The sequence below is a fragment of the Chrysemys picta genome, chromosome 11 (assembly GCF_011386835.1).
Source record: "Chrysemys picta bellii isolate R12L10 chromosome 11, ASM1138683v2, whole genome shotgun sequence".
Taxonomy (NCBI): domain Eukaryota; kingdom Metazoa; phylum Chordata; order Testudines; family Emydidae; genus Chrysemys; species Chrysemys picta.
The window spans coordinates 5300547-5317154 of record NC_088801.1 but is presented as its reverse complement, the minus strand read 5'-3'; the positions used below and the strand labels follow the sequence as shown (position 1 = coordinate 5317154).

The 16608-nt window shown below is 40.6% G+C and overlaps 1 protein-coding gene across 2 annotated transcripts in view; it reads right to left on the bottom strand.

The window, feature by feature from the left end:
• Positions 1 to 16608, bottom strand: part of ERCC3 (ERCC excision repair 3, TFIIH core complex helicase subunit) — a 46519-nt gene that overhangs the window by 27884 nt on the left and 2027 nt on the right. For both annotated transcript variants that reach the window (XM_008167762.4, XM_042843041.2), the window contains exons 2-8: positions 14637 to 14842; positions 10593 to 10829; positions 8847 to 8896; positions 7091 to 7226; positions 6739 to 6897; positions 4723 to 4927; positions 1965 to 2279 (exon numbers count right to left, since the gene is read on the bottom strand). In XM_008167762.4, the coding sequence (XP_008165984.1) occupies positions 1965 to 2279; positions 4723 to 4927; positions 6739 to 6897; positions 7091 to 7226; positions 8847 to 8896; positions 10593 to 10829; positions 14637 to 14842 (1308 nt within the window). The remainder of the gene's footprint in view (positions 1 to 1964; positions 2280 to 4722; positions 4928 to 6738; positions 6898 to 7090; positions 7227 to 8846; positions 8897 to 10592; positions 10830 to 14636; positions 14843 to 16608) is intronic.

Sequence of the window (16608 nt, the reverse complement as noted above, 5' to 3'; positions counted from 1 at the left end):
TGACAGAAGGACCGGTACACCAAAAAATCACAACAATGTACAGGTTACTTCCAGTCCCAAAAGGATCAGTCACTTACCACAGGTCAATTGTACCTTAGATCTCTCATCAAAGACAATGCTAATAGCCAATCCTATATTAAGCTAACTAAAGGTTTGTTAACTAGGAAAACAATTAGAGTTATTTGTAATATTAAAGCAGGTAAACACACACATATATGCGTTACAGTCTTAGGTTTCAAAAAGTAATAGCAGCTACCGTAATATGCAGGCTCTAACCCAAACTAAGCATCTTGGGGATCCCCTTGCTTATGTTTTGAAATACTGCCCTGGCCAAATTCCAAGCAGCAGAGTGATATAGATCCTCCTGGTCAGGGATTTTTATTCCTTTCCCCCAGAGTTCAAACGGCGATGGGATGCAGATTTGTGCATATCCCCTCTTCATGGGCGTGGGAGGAGCAAAGTCTTTTGTTCATTGATGTTCCACAGCAGTTCGCCTGGTGCCTAACACCTCTTGTGGCAGAACTAGTATTTTACGCTTGGTCAGGTTTCTCTCCTGATTGTGGGGGTTTCCAGTTTCATAAGAAACACTTTTATAGTTACAAAGCAAACACTCCAATATTACCTTATAACATGGGATATGGATATAAGAAGTGATATTAATGCAGGTAGCAACTCACAAGCATTTTATAAAGTCCAAACACAACTCTATAAATCTAATACCTATTTTAACAATACTAACACACAGGTGAGCCAGACTGGTTTCCAGCTATGCACTGGTCAGTGATCAGTGGGGATCTTGCCATGAGCTGGCACCTGGACTGCCAGCATCACAATCCCCGTTTACCCGACAGAAAAAAGGAGGTATAGAGGCATTAAGTGACGTGACCTAGCCACATAGCATTTCAGAGCCAGGACTAGAATACAGGGGTTCTACCATTCCTAGGTTCAGTCCATTGGAGCATGATGGCATCATCTCTCTCAGGCATTTCTAGCACTCCCATCATCTTTCTAGTAGCATAAAGTAGGCCTTCTGCCTTATTTTTTATGACCAAGTCTAAGAAGCGATGATGGTAAGAAAACTGAGGCAAGAGCATAGATCTTCGTTAAAGTGGCTGCCAATGAGCAATGGCTATTTCCATATTTTGCCATTTCTCCCACTTCTGTTAATACTCAAAAATTACATGCAGAGACTTGGACTGGATTGGTGGGGCATTTCTAACCAGCATTATTTTCTGTAAACTGAAATGCTCCCATTCTTTCCTTCCAACACCATATATCCCTATCTGGAAGTCAACACACCTATCTCAACTATCAACAATTATTTCAGAAACAAATTAGCATGGATATATTTCCTCCCAGTAAAATACATACATAGACAAAGGGATCCCTAACTTATTCATAGGGACCACACTTCAAGAGATTGTATCAGGACACCTCCCTTCCCACTTAAGAGAATGCAGACCAACTCCTCTCCCACTTGTGGTGATGTAACATGGCAACTTTAGCAACTGTTACATGAAAAGTAAATGGCTATTAAGTGTACTTCAGGAATCTTTTAGTGAAGTTTAAGCAGCTTCAGAAGAAAGCCTGCATCATGTGACCATCCATTCTCTGGATCAAAGCTCTAGAGATGACACTTCTTATTACTGTAATTAGGAAAAAAAGTACTAACATTACTATAATGCTTTCCCACTGGTATTAAGAATGGTAACACGTATACCCTAACGAGTTGATAGATCTCTGGAAAGCAGTCTTCATATAAATACTGCAGTACTGAAAAAACTTGTACCAGAGCCTATGATCGTCTACATGTATTAAGCCTCAAATACTAAGCTATGAATTTATTCTAGAACTTCAGAACAACATTATGAGAAAGCCAGAAAGAAACTGCATGGCAACAGTAGCACAGCATTAACAATGGGTCTGGGGGGAGGGGACTATTTAAGAATTTGTACACTCCTTACCAGGTATGGTGTGCACCTCATCAAGTATCATAAGGCCCCACTCTTGACTTTTAAGCCATTCCATAACTCTCTCTGCCTCCCAAGACCTCTTAGTTGTGTGTCCCAACATAGAGTAGGTGCTAATGGCAACAGAGCAGCCGATAGGCTTGTCCTTGGCATCTGACGTGAATCGACAGATTTGGCTGTCATCTATGGTGGACCACATTTTGAACTGGGCTTTCCACTGTTCCACAGAGACAGAAGAGTTGCCAAGTACCAGGCAGCGCTTACGGACTGTACACGCAGCTGTAACTCCAACTAAAGACTTGCCGGCACCTGCATGAGGGGAGGAAAAATAAGAGCAACTGTCATCAGTAATCAACCCGACAGACAGATCCCATCATTCCTTGGATAAAAAGGGGGAGGGGAGGAAAACCACTGTGGAATGGTTGGCCAGGAATCCTAGAGGAGGGGAAATTTCTCAGTATCCACAGCTTTAAGACTATAACAGAAACAGCAGCCTTTACATATTAGCAGATGAAACCACACATCTGTGTTTGCTGCTTGTCATACACTTGTGAAGAATCTCAGCACAATCACTGCAGTTAACGTTCTCTTTGCAGCAAAATGAACTGCTTCGAATAGTTTCTTTGTTCCAGAACTTAGGCCAGGTCTACACTACAAGCTTACATGGGTAGAACAGGGGTGTGAAAAATCCACTCCCCTAGTTACACCGACCTAACCCCTGGGTAGACAGTGCTACGTTGATGAGACAGCTTCTCCTGTCGACAGAACTACTGCCTCTCATGGAGATGGATTAACTACACCGACGGGAGAAGCTCTTCACTCAAGCACTACAGCTGTACAGTACAGGGTCTTTGTTGCTTCTACAGGCTGAGCCATTGCACACTCCAGGGGCTCCCTGTATTCCTTTATTCCCCACCCCTACAAGCACCCTTTGTGCCACCCTGATAAGAGCATAAGAACGGCCAGACTGGGTCAGACCAAAAGTCCATCTAGCCCAGTATCCTGTCTTCCAACAGTGGCCAATGCCAGGTGCCCCAGAGGGAATGAACGGAACAGGTAATCATCAAGTGATCCATCCCCTGTTGCCCATTCCCATCCCCTTCTATTTCAGAGAGTCCCTGGCAGTTTCCCACCCACCCCCACTGTCATGCCAGGGCTCTGTGTACTCCCAGACTCTCATGGATCACTAACTGGTTAAAAGACAGGAAAACAAGGAATAAATGGTCAGTTTTCAGACTGGAGAGAGATAAATAGTGGTGTCCCCCTGGGGTCTCTACTGGGCCCACTCCTATTCAACATATTCATAAATGATCTGGAAAATGTGAGGTGGCAAAATTTGCAGAGGATACAAAATTACTCAAGATAGTTAAGTCCAAAGCAAAGGGTTACAAAAGTATCTCATTAAACTGGGTGACTGGGCAACGAAATGGCAGATGAAATTCAATAATGATAAATGCAAAAATATGCACATTGGAAAACATATGTCCAATTATAAATAAAAAATGATGGGGTCTAACTTAGCTGTTACTACTCAAGAAAGATCAGAGTCATCATGGATAGTTCTCTGAAAATATCTGCTCAATGTGTAGCAGCGGTAGCCAAAAAAAGCTAACAATGTTAGGAACCATTAGGAAAGGGATCGATAAGAAGACAGAAAATATCATAATGCTGCCATATAAATCCATGGTACGCCCACACCTTGAATAATGTGTGCAGTTCTGGTCACCCCAGCTCAAAAAAAAAAAAAAAAAAAATCAGAAATGGAAAAGGTACAGAGAAGGACAATGGAAATGATTAAGGAGATGAAACCGCTTCCATACAAGGAGAAATGAAAAAGACAGGGACTTTTCAGCTTGGAAAAGAGACAACTAAGAGGGGATCTAATTGAAATCTATAAAATCTTGACTGGTGTGGAAAAAATGAATAAGAAGGAAAAAATAACACTTTCACATAACACAAGAACCAAGAACACAAGAACCATGTGATGAAATTAATAGACAGCAGGCTTAAAACAAACAAAATGAAATAGTTCTTCATACTACACAGTCAACCTGTGGAATTCATTGCCAAGGGAAATTGTGAAGGTCAAAATTATAGCAGTGTTCAAAAATCAATGAGATAAGTTCATGGAAGACAGGTCTATCAATGGCTATAAGTTAAGATGGTCAGGGATACAACTCCATGGCTCTGGGTGTTCCTAGCCTCTGACTGCCAGAAGATGGGAGTGGACACAGGGAATGAATCACCTAATGATTGTTCTCTGTTCTCTTCCTTCCCTTGGAAGCACCTGGCATTGGCCACGGTCAGAAGACAGGATACTGAGCTAGAAGGACCATTGGTCTGACCCAGTATGGCTGTTCTTGCATTTCTTGCTTTGCCATCCTTATTTCTTTTCTTTCTATTTGGAAGATAAATCATTCAGGGTGTCAACATTTTAAAACCCTATTGGGACAATCAGTAGAACTGAGTTGGGGGAGGTATTGTTATGCTGGAAGGTGTTAATGGCTGCCAGTGGTTGGCTCTTCGATCTATAGACATTTGCAGACCTAGTTGCTAACCAGATGCCAGGGGCTCTGTGTCCCCCGCCTTTTTTTTTTCTCCACAAAAATCAACAGGGTTATACCCGGAACATTCCTTGAAACTCTCTGGAATCGATCAGCTTTGGCAGTCAAAAATTGTGTTACAAACAGAGAAATGCCATCTAGTTGCATGTAAGGCCTAGCTTCAGCTCAGGCAAAATCCAACTACTTACCACATGGCAGGACAATAACACCAGATCTCGCACGCCCATTCCCAAACATCTTCCTTAGACTTTTCTCCTGGTAAGGTCTGAGAACAGCTGTGGGCTTCAGGTCTATATTAATGTCAGGATTCACTGAATCATTTCTGAAGTCATACTCTGCCAGCAAGGGGTACTCCAAGTGGATGCAACGCTTCTGAAGCTCTTCAATCATTTCCTGGAAAGGAAACAAAGCTTCTAACAGCACATTCTAAATTTCTAAAACCTGCTGAGGATTTTTTAAAAATAGCCAGTTTATATATATGAGCTGTATAAAGGCAAGTTAATTGTTCTTTTACACCCTTTGCTTGCTCTGTAATAGCAGGAGTTAAAACCTATTCCCAGAATTTTGCTGGTGATCAAAGCAGAAAAGAGAACAATTTAAGTATTATTGTATATTAGAAACAAAGGGAGGAAATTGTTGACAAATGGAAAAAAGTGAGATATTCAAATCTCTGAAAGAGTGTTATCCTGTAGGGAAAGCCCTTGATAATGTCCTTTACAGGACTATTGACAAATCAACATTTTGAAGTAGCAAATCCCTTCTTCAAACACAAAAAATTCAAAATACAGCATATCTGGTCACTGTTTTGTAACTGAAGATCCACAAAAGCTACACATCTGGTAACTGAGAAATCTTCACTCCCCAGTAACAGTTACTCTACCACGACAGCATGTTGCTTTTAATTGCTATCTGAGACATTGAAAAAATGACCCGAATAGCCTGCCGATTTTCTTTGTGTTTCCAATAAGGCAACAAAAGACTTGCCAAGTCTAGGATAAAACTACAGAAACTTCACAAAAAAGCCTCCTAAGTAAGTCTGATCTAATACAGTCTATTCATATACAGCACCTGCTACCTGTTAAGCATTGGTATGCTCCATTCTGTACATGACAGAAATATAAAAAGCATCTTTGTCCAAGGATTTAGACAAAACACTGCAAGAAACCCAGCAAAATCTGATTCAAACCCCTGCATGATCTCACACCTCACTACTTACATGCTCCTGGGATGGGGAAGGCACTTGACAAACAGAAATTAGCCTAACAGAAGCAGTAACATTAAAGGTTCCGCACCCGCAAACAGGAACAGTAAATCTCTTTACATAGGCCAGGTTTGCATAAGGAGTAAGAATGCTATTGTAGCTAAGGCACTAGAGTGGAACTTGTCCTTGGGCAAGTCACTTAAGCTCCTGAGACCTCAGCTCCCCATCTGCATGAGGGAATAAACAACGATCTTTACTTCACACAAGATTGGGTTTTTTGAGGATTGAGGTTGGGATTTTCAAATGTACCCAAGGAGTTAAGCACGCAACTCCCTTTTAACTTCCATAGGCTCCTCTGAAAATCGCAGCCAAATTCACTAGTATTTGTGACATGCTCAGAAATTACAACAATGAGCACCAAAGAAAAGTCCACAAGATCTTACTACACTCCTCAAACATATGGGGTATGTATGCAAGCCACATTAACTACACTATTCAGCAAAAATTAACAGCCAACAAGATCAAGCAGACAAGGTAAATTTAAGGACAGTCTCTCAGTTGCCAGAAGCTGCTGGGGCTGGAAGGAGATGTGAAGTCACACAAAGCATCCAGGTGGATTTAGAGTCTGCCTTCACACTATATTAATATTTTCACGTAATTAACTCTCTCAGGTTTGGTCAGCATAACAGTCCACCTAACACAGAGTTAGCACATTCAATCCTGCAGAAAGGGAACTCCCCATATGCCCTAGCAACTGCCCTGTAGCCTGTCAACATCACTCATGCATCAGCCAGGGAAGGGGCAGTGTCTTGTTCCTCCCACCAGGCTGGAGAGGAAGAATCTGTGATGTGGGACTTTTGGAGGTGGGGGAAGAAATCTTTGTGGCTCAGAGGGCCCCCCCAATAGAAAAGCCTTAGAATATGGTATTTAGCAACCCCATATCCAATTGCCTGCAGTGGGACTCACCAGGAACATGGATGCCAAGGGGTTAACAGATATTTACCTGCTTGACTTCAAAAGATACAGTCTGTGTTTCTTCCTCCTCCTCCTCATCTTTGTCCATCTGCTCGTAAAACTCATATAAGTCAGCCGGGACATCCGATTTATTCTGAGCATCTGTCCCTTGTGATGTTGAAGGACCTCCATCACTGGATTTGGAAATCTGAAAACAGGAATTTAACAGAAGCTATTAGAGATTCTCACTGAGCAATGGTTCATTAATAAGCACAGAGTACTTGCAATGTTTACAACAGAAGGAAGTATGCAATGACCACCACTGCAGATATTCAACAGCGTGTACAGCCTCACAAAGAGGAATCCAGCATTTTAGATGATGACCCTCGATCCCAACGTACTGCTGATTTACTCGTGAATGTCTCCGTGATGAGCTCTGTTTCTTCTCCCTCAGCGTTTCTCAGCCGACACTCTTTGATGACGTGGTCCTGAAGAAGCTGCTGGATGACTTCAGGGTGGGTGCTTTCTACAAAATACCTAGATGGAAAGAACAAACAAGAACTATACAAGCAGTTCCCAACAAGTTTAAAGCACGTTATACCAATCAACAGAGAATCTGTCTGAGCACCTACCAGAACACTGGCATTGACGTTTCAATCTACCTGACAGTGATTCCAGATGGAGTCACTCAAGCTCTAGCATCTTTGCCATCGCTTGTGTGTGTGAAGGTTAAAACAATTGTTGCTACTACAGAGAACTTTTCACAGACACCCTCACAGCAAATATTTAGCTGCTAAAGATTCCCTTGCTTGAATAATCCATTTCAAAAATTAGATAAAACTAGAAAGACTCCAAAAACACCATTCAGATAACCCTAAAAATCTCCCCAATTTACAGTCCAGCTCCAAAAGGAGTCAATTCTTTTGAAGCCTAATTGGGGTGGGGCCAGGAAAGGAATCTGAGTACGTGCAGTGAGCTGCCTGAGCCCTTAGTATTAAGGCAGAAGCTATGGAAACCTTATGCTGCGAGCCCTAGAAGTGTTTCTTCCCCTTGAAGCTTGCCAATAAAGATGCTCATTAGAGAGTCTCGTTAAAATTTGAGCCTACAGAAGCTGAAAAAAGTTTGAACTGGAGAAGCAGAAGGTGGTTCAGGGAGGCCTCCTAAAACTGCTATAAAGAGTTTGCTAGTATTGAACATAAGAACGGCCACACAGGGTCAGAACAAAGGTCCATCTAGCCACGTATCCTGTCTTCCGACAGTGGCCAATGCCAGGTGCCCCAGAGGCAATGAACAGAACAGGCAATCATCAAGTGATCCATCCCCATCGCCCATTCCCAGCTTCTGGCAAACAGAGGCTTGGGACACCATTCCTGCCCATCCTGGCTAGTAGCCATTGATGGACCTATCCACCATGAATTTATCTAGTTCTTTTTTGAACCCTGTTATAGTCTTGGCCCTCACAACAGCCTCTTGCAAAGAGTTCCACAGGTTGGTGGATCTCTGTTTTACCCAAAGGAGCAGGTTACAAGGGAGGCGACAGGGCACTGGGAGTCAGGAGCCCTGGGTTCTATTCCTGGCTCAGCCACTGACATGCTGTGGCATCTCAGGCATGTCACTTCCCCTCTGACCCTTGGTTTCCTCAGATGCAGAATAGAGAACAGATTTTAAGGCTAAAAGGGACCATTTAGATCATCTAGCCCAGTGGTGGGCAACCTGCGGCCTGGCTCATCAGTGTAATCCCGCTGGCGGGCCGCCAGACAGTTTGTTTACATTTGCACAGCTGCCCACAGTTCCCAGTGGCCGCAGTTCACCATTCCAGGCCAATGGGAGCCGCAGGAAGCGGCAGCCAGCACGTCCCTGCGGCCTGCGCCACTTCCCCCAGTAAAGCAATTTAACGCAGCAAAACAAACGTTGTCAGCTCAGCAGTCTGAGACCACAGATTGACCAATTAATGTAAATCAGCGCTCTGGGTTTGAAGAGTCCTTCTAAAAAAACCAAAGCATACCCATGCTAACACAATGACCACCACTAGAGTGAACACAGAACAGTCAAACTTAAAGCAAATAACTACTATACTAAAGCACTGCAAGCAGAGTGAAAAAAAAAATGATATGCCTCCCACCCCAACCCCCAAAATAAAAGAAAAAAGCTGCTTACCTGTTGTGTTTCAGCACTAGCTTTACCTTTCCATAGCTGACAGTACACAGCTACAAACAGACAAGAACATCCATTAGGAACAAGCAATTCAGATTCAGCATAATAAAGCAGTGGCTGATTTAGTGACAGCACATGTTTTTGTGTGTATACAGAAATACATACACACACCCCTGGCTGTGTAACCAGACTGGTTCACCAAGACTAGTACAGGACCAATAAGAGTCAGAACAAATGGGAAGTATAAGGGAGAACTGAAATCAGTCAAACTCTACACGCACAGGATTGCTGAGAGCTGCTGCAAAATTGATGGGTATCAAAGCTGAGAGGTCTTCAAGAGATTTCACAGCCTATTACGGATTACGAAAAAACAAACAAACCCGTCTTAGTTACCATTAAGAACTGGATGCTTTGAAAAACCTGAGCAATTCCTCCCCTGGATACAGAAGAGATGGGAACTATCCCACTATATAGTGTCAGACTCCAGGGCAACAGTCCCATTGTCAAGTCTGGAATCTTTGGTAATATCTGTCAAATAGCAGCTTGTTCATAAATATTTAAGGCTACGCCATGATATCTTTCACACGCTTCTACACTCTCACAATCCATATCCAGAGAGACCTGGAGACCCAGACAGGTTATGGCTATTTGCTGATAACAAGACTGGTTACAGCAGGTGCCCGGCAATGCCCATAATAGTGTTTATTTGTATTATCATATCACCTAGGAGTACAACTCAAGGACAAGGACCCTGCTGCTCTAGAGGTTATCCAAAAACAGAACAAAAAGACAGTCCCTGCTACTTGCTAAGGTTGAAAGGCATAGTCCTCACTAAGGAGCATATGCTTTTATTGTCTTAAAAGAAATTTCATTTTTATCATTTTCAGAGAACTGCCTCCCGCCAACCAACGTATATTAATTTCCATTATTATGCAATAATAACTACAATATGTTTCATTAATGCAAAGCTATGATTGCTCAGTTAAAATAAGATTCTTATAACAATGTTAACTCTGCCACACTGCATAGCTTGTATATTCTATGGAATACTTTCTATCAATTTCCTAATTCCTGATTAAGAGTCTATGTTCTACACTATTTTTATGGTTAAATGTGTAGATTACTATATTTCTGTTAATATAAAAAACACATTCCAAAAAACATACAGGATGTACAACACAGGTGTGTTAATACATTTGTGGGAACCTTGACTATGGCATTTCTGACTTTGATTTTAATAGAGCCACCTCACCTATGCATTAACTTACTATTAAATGCAAAAAAAAAAAAAACCATAAGCAACTCAGACACTGTTGAATAGTGCAGGTTTGTACCTTTTGACAATGTGAAGTTTTAATGCATATAGCAGGGGTGATTCCAGATTTGGGGTCAGATGCTGCAGCACTTACTGACTCCAATTAAATTATTTACATGAACAATGGTTACAAGATCAGACCGTTACATGAAATTTTCTGTTTGTGGGTCAAACCTATTTATAAGATATTTTCAGTATTTAGGACATGTATACATGCTGCATGGAGAAACCAATCAGAAACATGCAATTTTGTTGTCCAGTTCCAATCTGACACAGCCTGAAAGCTATGTTTCTCACGCTATCCTAAGGGTAAAGGAAGAAGATAGGATGAAGAGCGTGCTTCCCTGAATTCTGAAACAGAGCAATAGACGAGAACAGGAATATAGAGACATGAAAAGACAACGGAGAATGACTCTCCACTGAAATGGTCTTACCTTGATAAACTGAATTATTCCATCTGGGACACCCGTCTTGCTCAGCTTTTGCAAATATTCAGTGATGTCACTTGTTTGTAAGCCAACGCTGACAGCAGCATACAGCGAGTAAGCAGTGAGTTTGTATTCGTGTATGTGGGTTGGCCTGCACACAGGCTCAGCAATAGCAACTAGAAAATCCTGAGCATATTTGTAAACAGGCGAAAAGGCTTCCAGGAAAACATGGCCATCAGGAGCCTATAAGACAGCAAAGGAAAAATATGTTAAAGAAATAACGAGGTTGTGTGAGAAAGGTCAAAAGCCCTCTCTACTACTAGGATTAAGGACACACTATGCAAAGAGACCATTGTTATTTAACTGACAGTACATCATGGGGCATCAAAAAAGTGCTGCTGTCTCAGTGTGAGAGCCACATATGGAAGAAAACTAATCTTAAATTCAAGACACAAACAAAAAAAGTCAGCAACAAACTCGAGGTCACCTTGAGGTTCATCTAATCAGTTTCACTATTACCAATTTCCCCATCATAGAGCACCATGTGAGAGAACAAAGCTGTTTAAAAATAGAAACATGAGGCTGTAAAAGGGTGAATAAAATTGATGATTTAAAAAGTCAGATCTTTTAAAATTAAATACAGGTTTATTGTTAAAATAATAAACCTATTTAAAATTAAATTTAAAATTGGAAATTTATGTTAAGGCCTAAACCTATCATAATCTGTTAAAATCATTTAACGAAATACAATAAACAACATGTTTGCTGCCAACTTTTTAAGAAAATCCAACCGCTGAACTGGTGGAAGTCATTGGCTAAGCATCTGGAACCACAGTTTGCTGAAATGTTAAACCAGTTTTGGACAGCAGTAGCAGAGTGAATATTTTCTTCATTTCAGTTTATTCTACTAGTTCAGTTCAATGACTAGTTCTTTCAAAATTAAGAAACCAATGGGAGCTGAAAAAGCAAGAATGCTTGTTATCCTCTTCCACTCTATGAATAAAACCTGGGATGAGATCTACTAACTCTAAAGGCTTGAAGGATATAGTGACCAGAAACAATCAGTTCAATTCGCTAACTACAGATCATAGTTCCTTTGCTTAATAAATCAGTTTTAAAAATAAAATCTGTTTTGATAAACTTTTTTCCTATGCATCCAGCACATTTAAAGTAGTTTAATTTAATAAAACAAAATAAAATGTTGGTTTGGTCCTTTTTTAATTGAATTTGAATTTCCACAAATCATAAGTAAAAAGTTAATTGTCTACTAAATAAGAAATACATCATTCACCATTTCTTAACATAATACAAAAATTAAAACTGAGAACGCGAATACATGTAAGTTAAACTGTATAACTGCTTAAATAAACGTGTATAGATACAGTGTATTCTGGTTAGCAACAAGAAGCACCAAATGTAGTGGAAAGGCTATATTAGTTGCAAATCAATACGGTTACCAACCAATAAAAATAAACTTTTCTTTAGGAAAATAACTAAAACGTACAAATGCAAAATATGATTAAAATCAATGATTTAAATCAAGGTTTCCTGCTTGCTGGTTTCAATCGTGTTGACTTACATCAATTCACCCTGGGCTGTAAAACCACAAAAACTGACAGGGGGACTCAGAGCTAGGTATAGTACCAGAAAGCTACTTTTAACTCATTTTCTGCAAGTGACCAGATATTAATTTGTCAGTGTCTTTTTAATGCATTCAAGTGTAAATATCACTAGAACTGATGAGGTTTTTTCAGTCTGACATATTAATTTTCTGATAAGACCACATACTAACTCTTCGGGAGGAGTCATTATGCTAATCAAAGTTCTGAATCATAACAGCAATACACACTGATTCATGGGATAAGAAGGATGGTCCTCTCATGGATCAGTAACTGGCTGAAAGATAGGAAACCAAGGGTAGGACTAAATCATCAGTTTTCACAGTGTAGAGAAGTAAACAGCGAGTGGTCCCCAAAGAATCTGTATTGGTACCAGTGCTGTTCAACATATTCAATCTACAAAAAGGGGTAAACAGTGAGGTGGCAACATTTGCAGATGATACAAAATTACACAATACAGTTAAATCCAAAGCAGACTGCAAAGGGTTACAAAGGGATCTCACTAAACTAGATGACTGGGCGACAAAATGGCAGATGAAATTCAATGTTGATAAATGCAAAGTAACACACATTAAAAAACAATCGCAACTATACATACAAAATGACTGGGTCCAAATTAGCTGTTACCACTCAAAAGATCTTGGATATTTCTCTGAAAACATCTGCTCAACATTCAGTGGCAGTCAAAGAAGCTAACAGAATATTAGGAACCATTAGGAAAGGGACAGATGATAAAATATCATAATACCACTATATAAATCTATGGTGCGCTCACACCTTGAATACTAGGTGCAGTTCTGGTTGCCTCATCTCACAAAAGATATATTAGGACTGGAAAAGACCAAAAAAAATGATTAGGGGTATGGAACACCTTGCATATGAGGAGAGATTTAAAAAGACAGGGATCATTCAGCTTGGCAAAGAGACGACTGATGGGGTATATGAAACAGGTCTACAAAATCATGAATGGTGTGGATAAAGTAAATAAGGAAGTGTTATTTACACCTTCACATCATACAAGAACCAGGTGTCACACAATGAAATTAATAGGCAGCAGGTTTAAAACAAACACAAGGAAGTATTTCTTCACACAACACACAGTCAACCTGTGCCAGAAGACACTGTGAAGCCCAAAATCATACTGGACACAAAAGAGAATTAAATAAGTTAATGGAGGACAGGTCCATCAATGGCTATTAGCGAAGATGGTCACGGAGGCAACCCCATGCTCTGGGTGTCCTGAAACCCCTGACTGCCAGAAGCTTGGACTGCATGACAGGGGATGGCTCACTCGATAAATTGCCCTGTTCTGTTCATTCCCTCTGAAGCACCTGGCACCGGCCACTGTTGGAAGACAGGATACTGGGCTATATGAACCATTTATCTGACCCAGTCTGGCCATTATTACGTTCTTACTGACGAAAGCAAACTTTATGTTTAAGGGCATAAACAGATGGCCTGCAAGAGTTGGTTGAAAGGGTCTCCCACCAAATACCCTTGCACAACTAACCAAAATTGGTCATATTTCTTTGTGATCCCCTTTACACAGAGGGAACAAGCTGCTGCCAGAGGCAGAGTATCAACTATACTATACTAATTCTGCTTTATTCCAATACAGGGAATCAGATTACTGTGTCACTTAAAAAAAAATCAGTCTATTTGCTTCTATTATCCTAACTTGATTTGTTTCTTCTGTTGTTTACACTGAAATGCACAGATTCTTCCAGAATGCTGCCCTGCTTCACCCACACCTTCTCTTAAAGTGACATTATCAACCCCTTAATTCTACCTACTTCAGGAGTTTTCTATAGGATTAACTCTGCAGATCCCTGAAATGACATCCCCCTACACACACATCCTCTCATGCCATTCTAAACTAGGACTGGATCAAACTTTAAAGTTTGCTCAGAAGGTTTTATACGGGCAAACTCACACCAAGGTTTCTATCTACCCGCAGACACACAATACGTTTTGTTTCCCCCCCCCCCCACTATGCCTCTCTACTAGATTTCAGGAAGCAAAGCATATTTTGAAATGGCTACAAATCCTCCTGTATTCCCAGCTTTTCTCTGGGGAAAAAATATTGAAGGGGGCTTCCAGTTTTAACTTTTTACCTCAAACCTCATTTGTACCATATTACAGAGAAAGGCATTTGTCTAGATAACATGAATCCTTCCTCTAGATCTCCAGTGCATCTTGTCCTATGTCTGTTAGTAATCTAGGGCAGAGACTGTCTCACTGCCTACGTTTTCCACAGCATCTGTCCGTATTGCTGGGTCTTAAGCCAAATTTTTCTCCTCACAGTGTCCCTTTCTAAGTCTACCTAATTCAAACTCACACTTAAGCCACTGCACAATACTACACTTCATTCTCCTTTGTTATTTGCCACAAACAAAAGAAGTCTTTTACAAAGCTGTTTGATGGGACTTACCACCCAGAGCGGACGTGAGGAATGATCACCCTTTAGAAGCATCTGGAGTCTGTAGTCTTTTGCTCCATACTCATCCACTTTGATCCCCGATTCTTCCACTTGCTTCCCTGCTGCAGATGGAACAGCTTCCTGAGACTCTCTACCAGGAGTTTCGTCTTCCTCATCATCGTCATCATCGTAATGACGTTTCTTAGATTTCTTCTTATCTGAAAACAGAGTCACAAAAATTAAACTATAAATTTATCTACACCTTGATCAGTTAAGGTCCATCAAGAAGAAATACACAGACAGCACAAGGCACTGTCCAGATCTGTAGCCAAGCGAGGCAGACATCTGTTAAAAAAAAAAATCTACGTGAAGAGGTTATTGATATGATAAGCATCATGGAAACTTGGTGGAATGAGGATAATCAAGGAGACACAGTAATACAAAATATGTGGAACGACGGGTCGTGCTGGTGAGGGAGTGGCACTACATGTGAAAGAAAGAGTCAAATAAAGTAAAAATCTTAAATGAATCAAACTGTATCACAGAATGTCTATGGATAGAAATCCCATGCTTGAATAATAAGACTATAGCAGTAGGTATATACTACTGACCACCTGACCAGGATGGTGATTGTGAAAAGTTCAGGGAGATTAGAGCCTACAAAGGCAGAAAATGCAGAAAGAATCTGAAGAGCAATTAGCAGGGGAGACAAAAACTAACACCAAAAATACTTTTAAAGTACATCTGAACCAGGAAACCTGCCAAACAATCAGTGGGGTCACTGGAAAATTGAGGTGCTAAAGGAGCACTCAAGGAAGACAAGGCTGTTGCGGAGAAGCTAAATTAATTATTTGCATCGGTCTTCATAGCAGAGGATGAGGGGGAGATTCCCAAGTCTGAGCCATTCTTTTTAGATGACAAATCTGAAGAACAGTCTCAGACTGAGGTGTCGGTAGAGGAGGTTTTGGAACAAGCTAACAAATTAAACAGAAAAAAGTCACCAGGACCAGATGGCATTCACCCAAGAGTTCTGAAGGAACTCAAATATGAAACTGCAGAATTACTAACTGTGGTATGTAACCTATTACTTAAATCAAACTCTGTATCAGATGACTGAAGGGTAGCTAATGTAACACTTACTTTTAAAAAAGGCTCCAGAGGCAATCCTGGCAATTACAGGCCAGTAAACCTAACTCTGTACCAGGCAAATTGGTTGAAACTATAGTAAATTACATAATTATCAGACACATAGACAAACATAATTTATTGGGGAAAAGTCAACACAGCTTTTGTAAAGGGAAATCATGCCTCCTAATCTACTACAGTTCTTTGAGGGGGTTAAACAGACATATGGACAAGAATGATCCAGTGGATATAGTATGCTTGGACTTTCAGAAAGTCTTTGACAAGGTTCCTCACAAAAGGCTCTCAAACAAAGTAACAAGTCATAGGATAAAAGGGAAGGTCCTCTCATGGATGAGTAACCGGTTAAAAGATAGGAAACAAAGGCTAGGAATAAATCATCAGTTTTCACAATAGAGAGGTAAATAAAAGGGTCCCAAAGGATCTGTACTGGAACCTGTGCTATTCAACACGTTCATAAATGGTGTGGAAAAAGGGGTGAACACTAAGGTGGCAAAGTTTGCAGACAATACAAAATTACTCAAGACAGCAAGAGTTACAACAGGATCTCACTAAACTGAATAAGTGGATGACAAGATGGCAGATGAAATTCAATGTTGATGAATGCAAAGTAATGCACACTGGAAAACATAACCCAACTACACAAACAAAATGATGGAGTCTAAATGAGTTATTATGACTCAAGAAATAAATTTTGGAGTCATTGTGGATAGTTCCCTGAAAACATCCACTCAATGTGCAGCAGCAGTAAAAAAAAAAAAAAAACACTAACTGAATGTTAAGAACCATTAGGAAAGGGATAGATTAAAAAAACAGAAAACGTAATGCCACTATACAACTA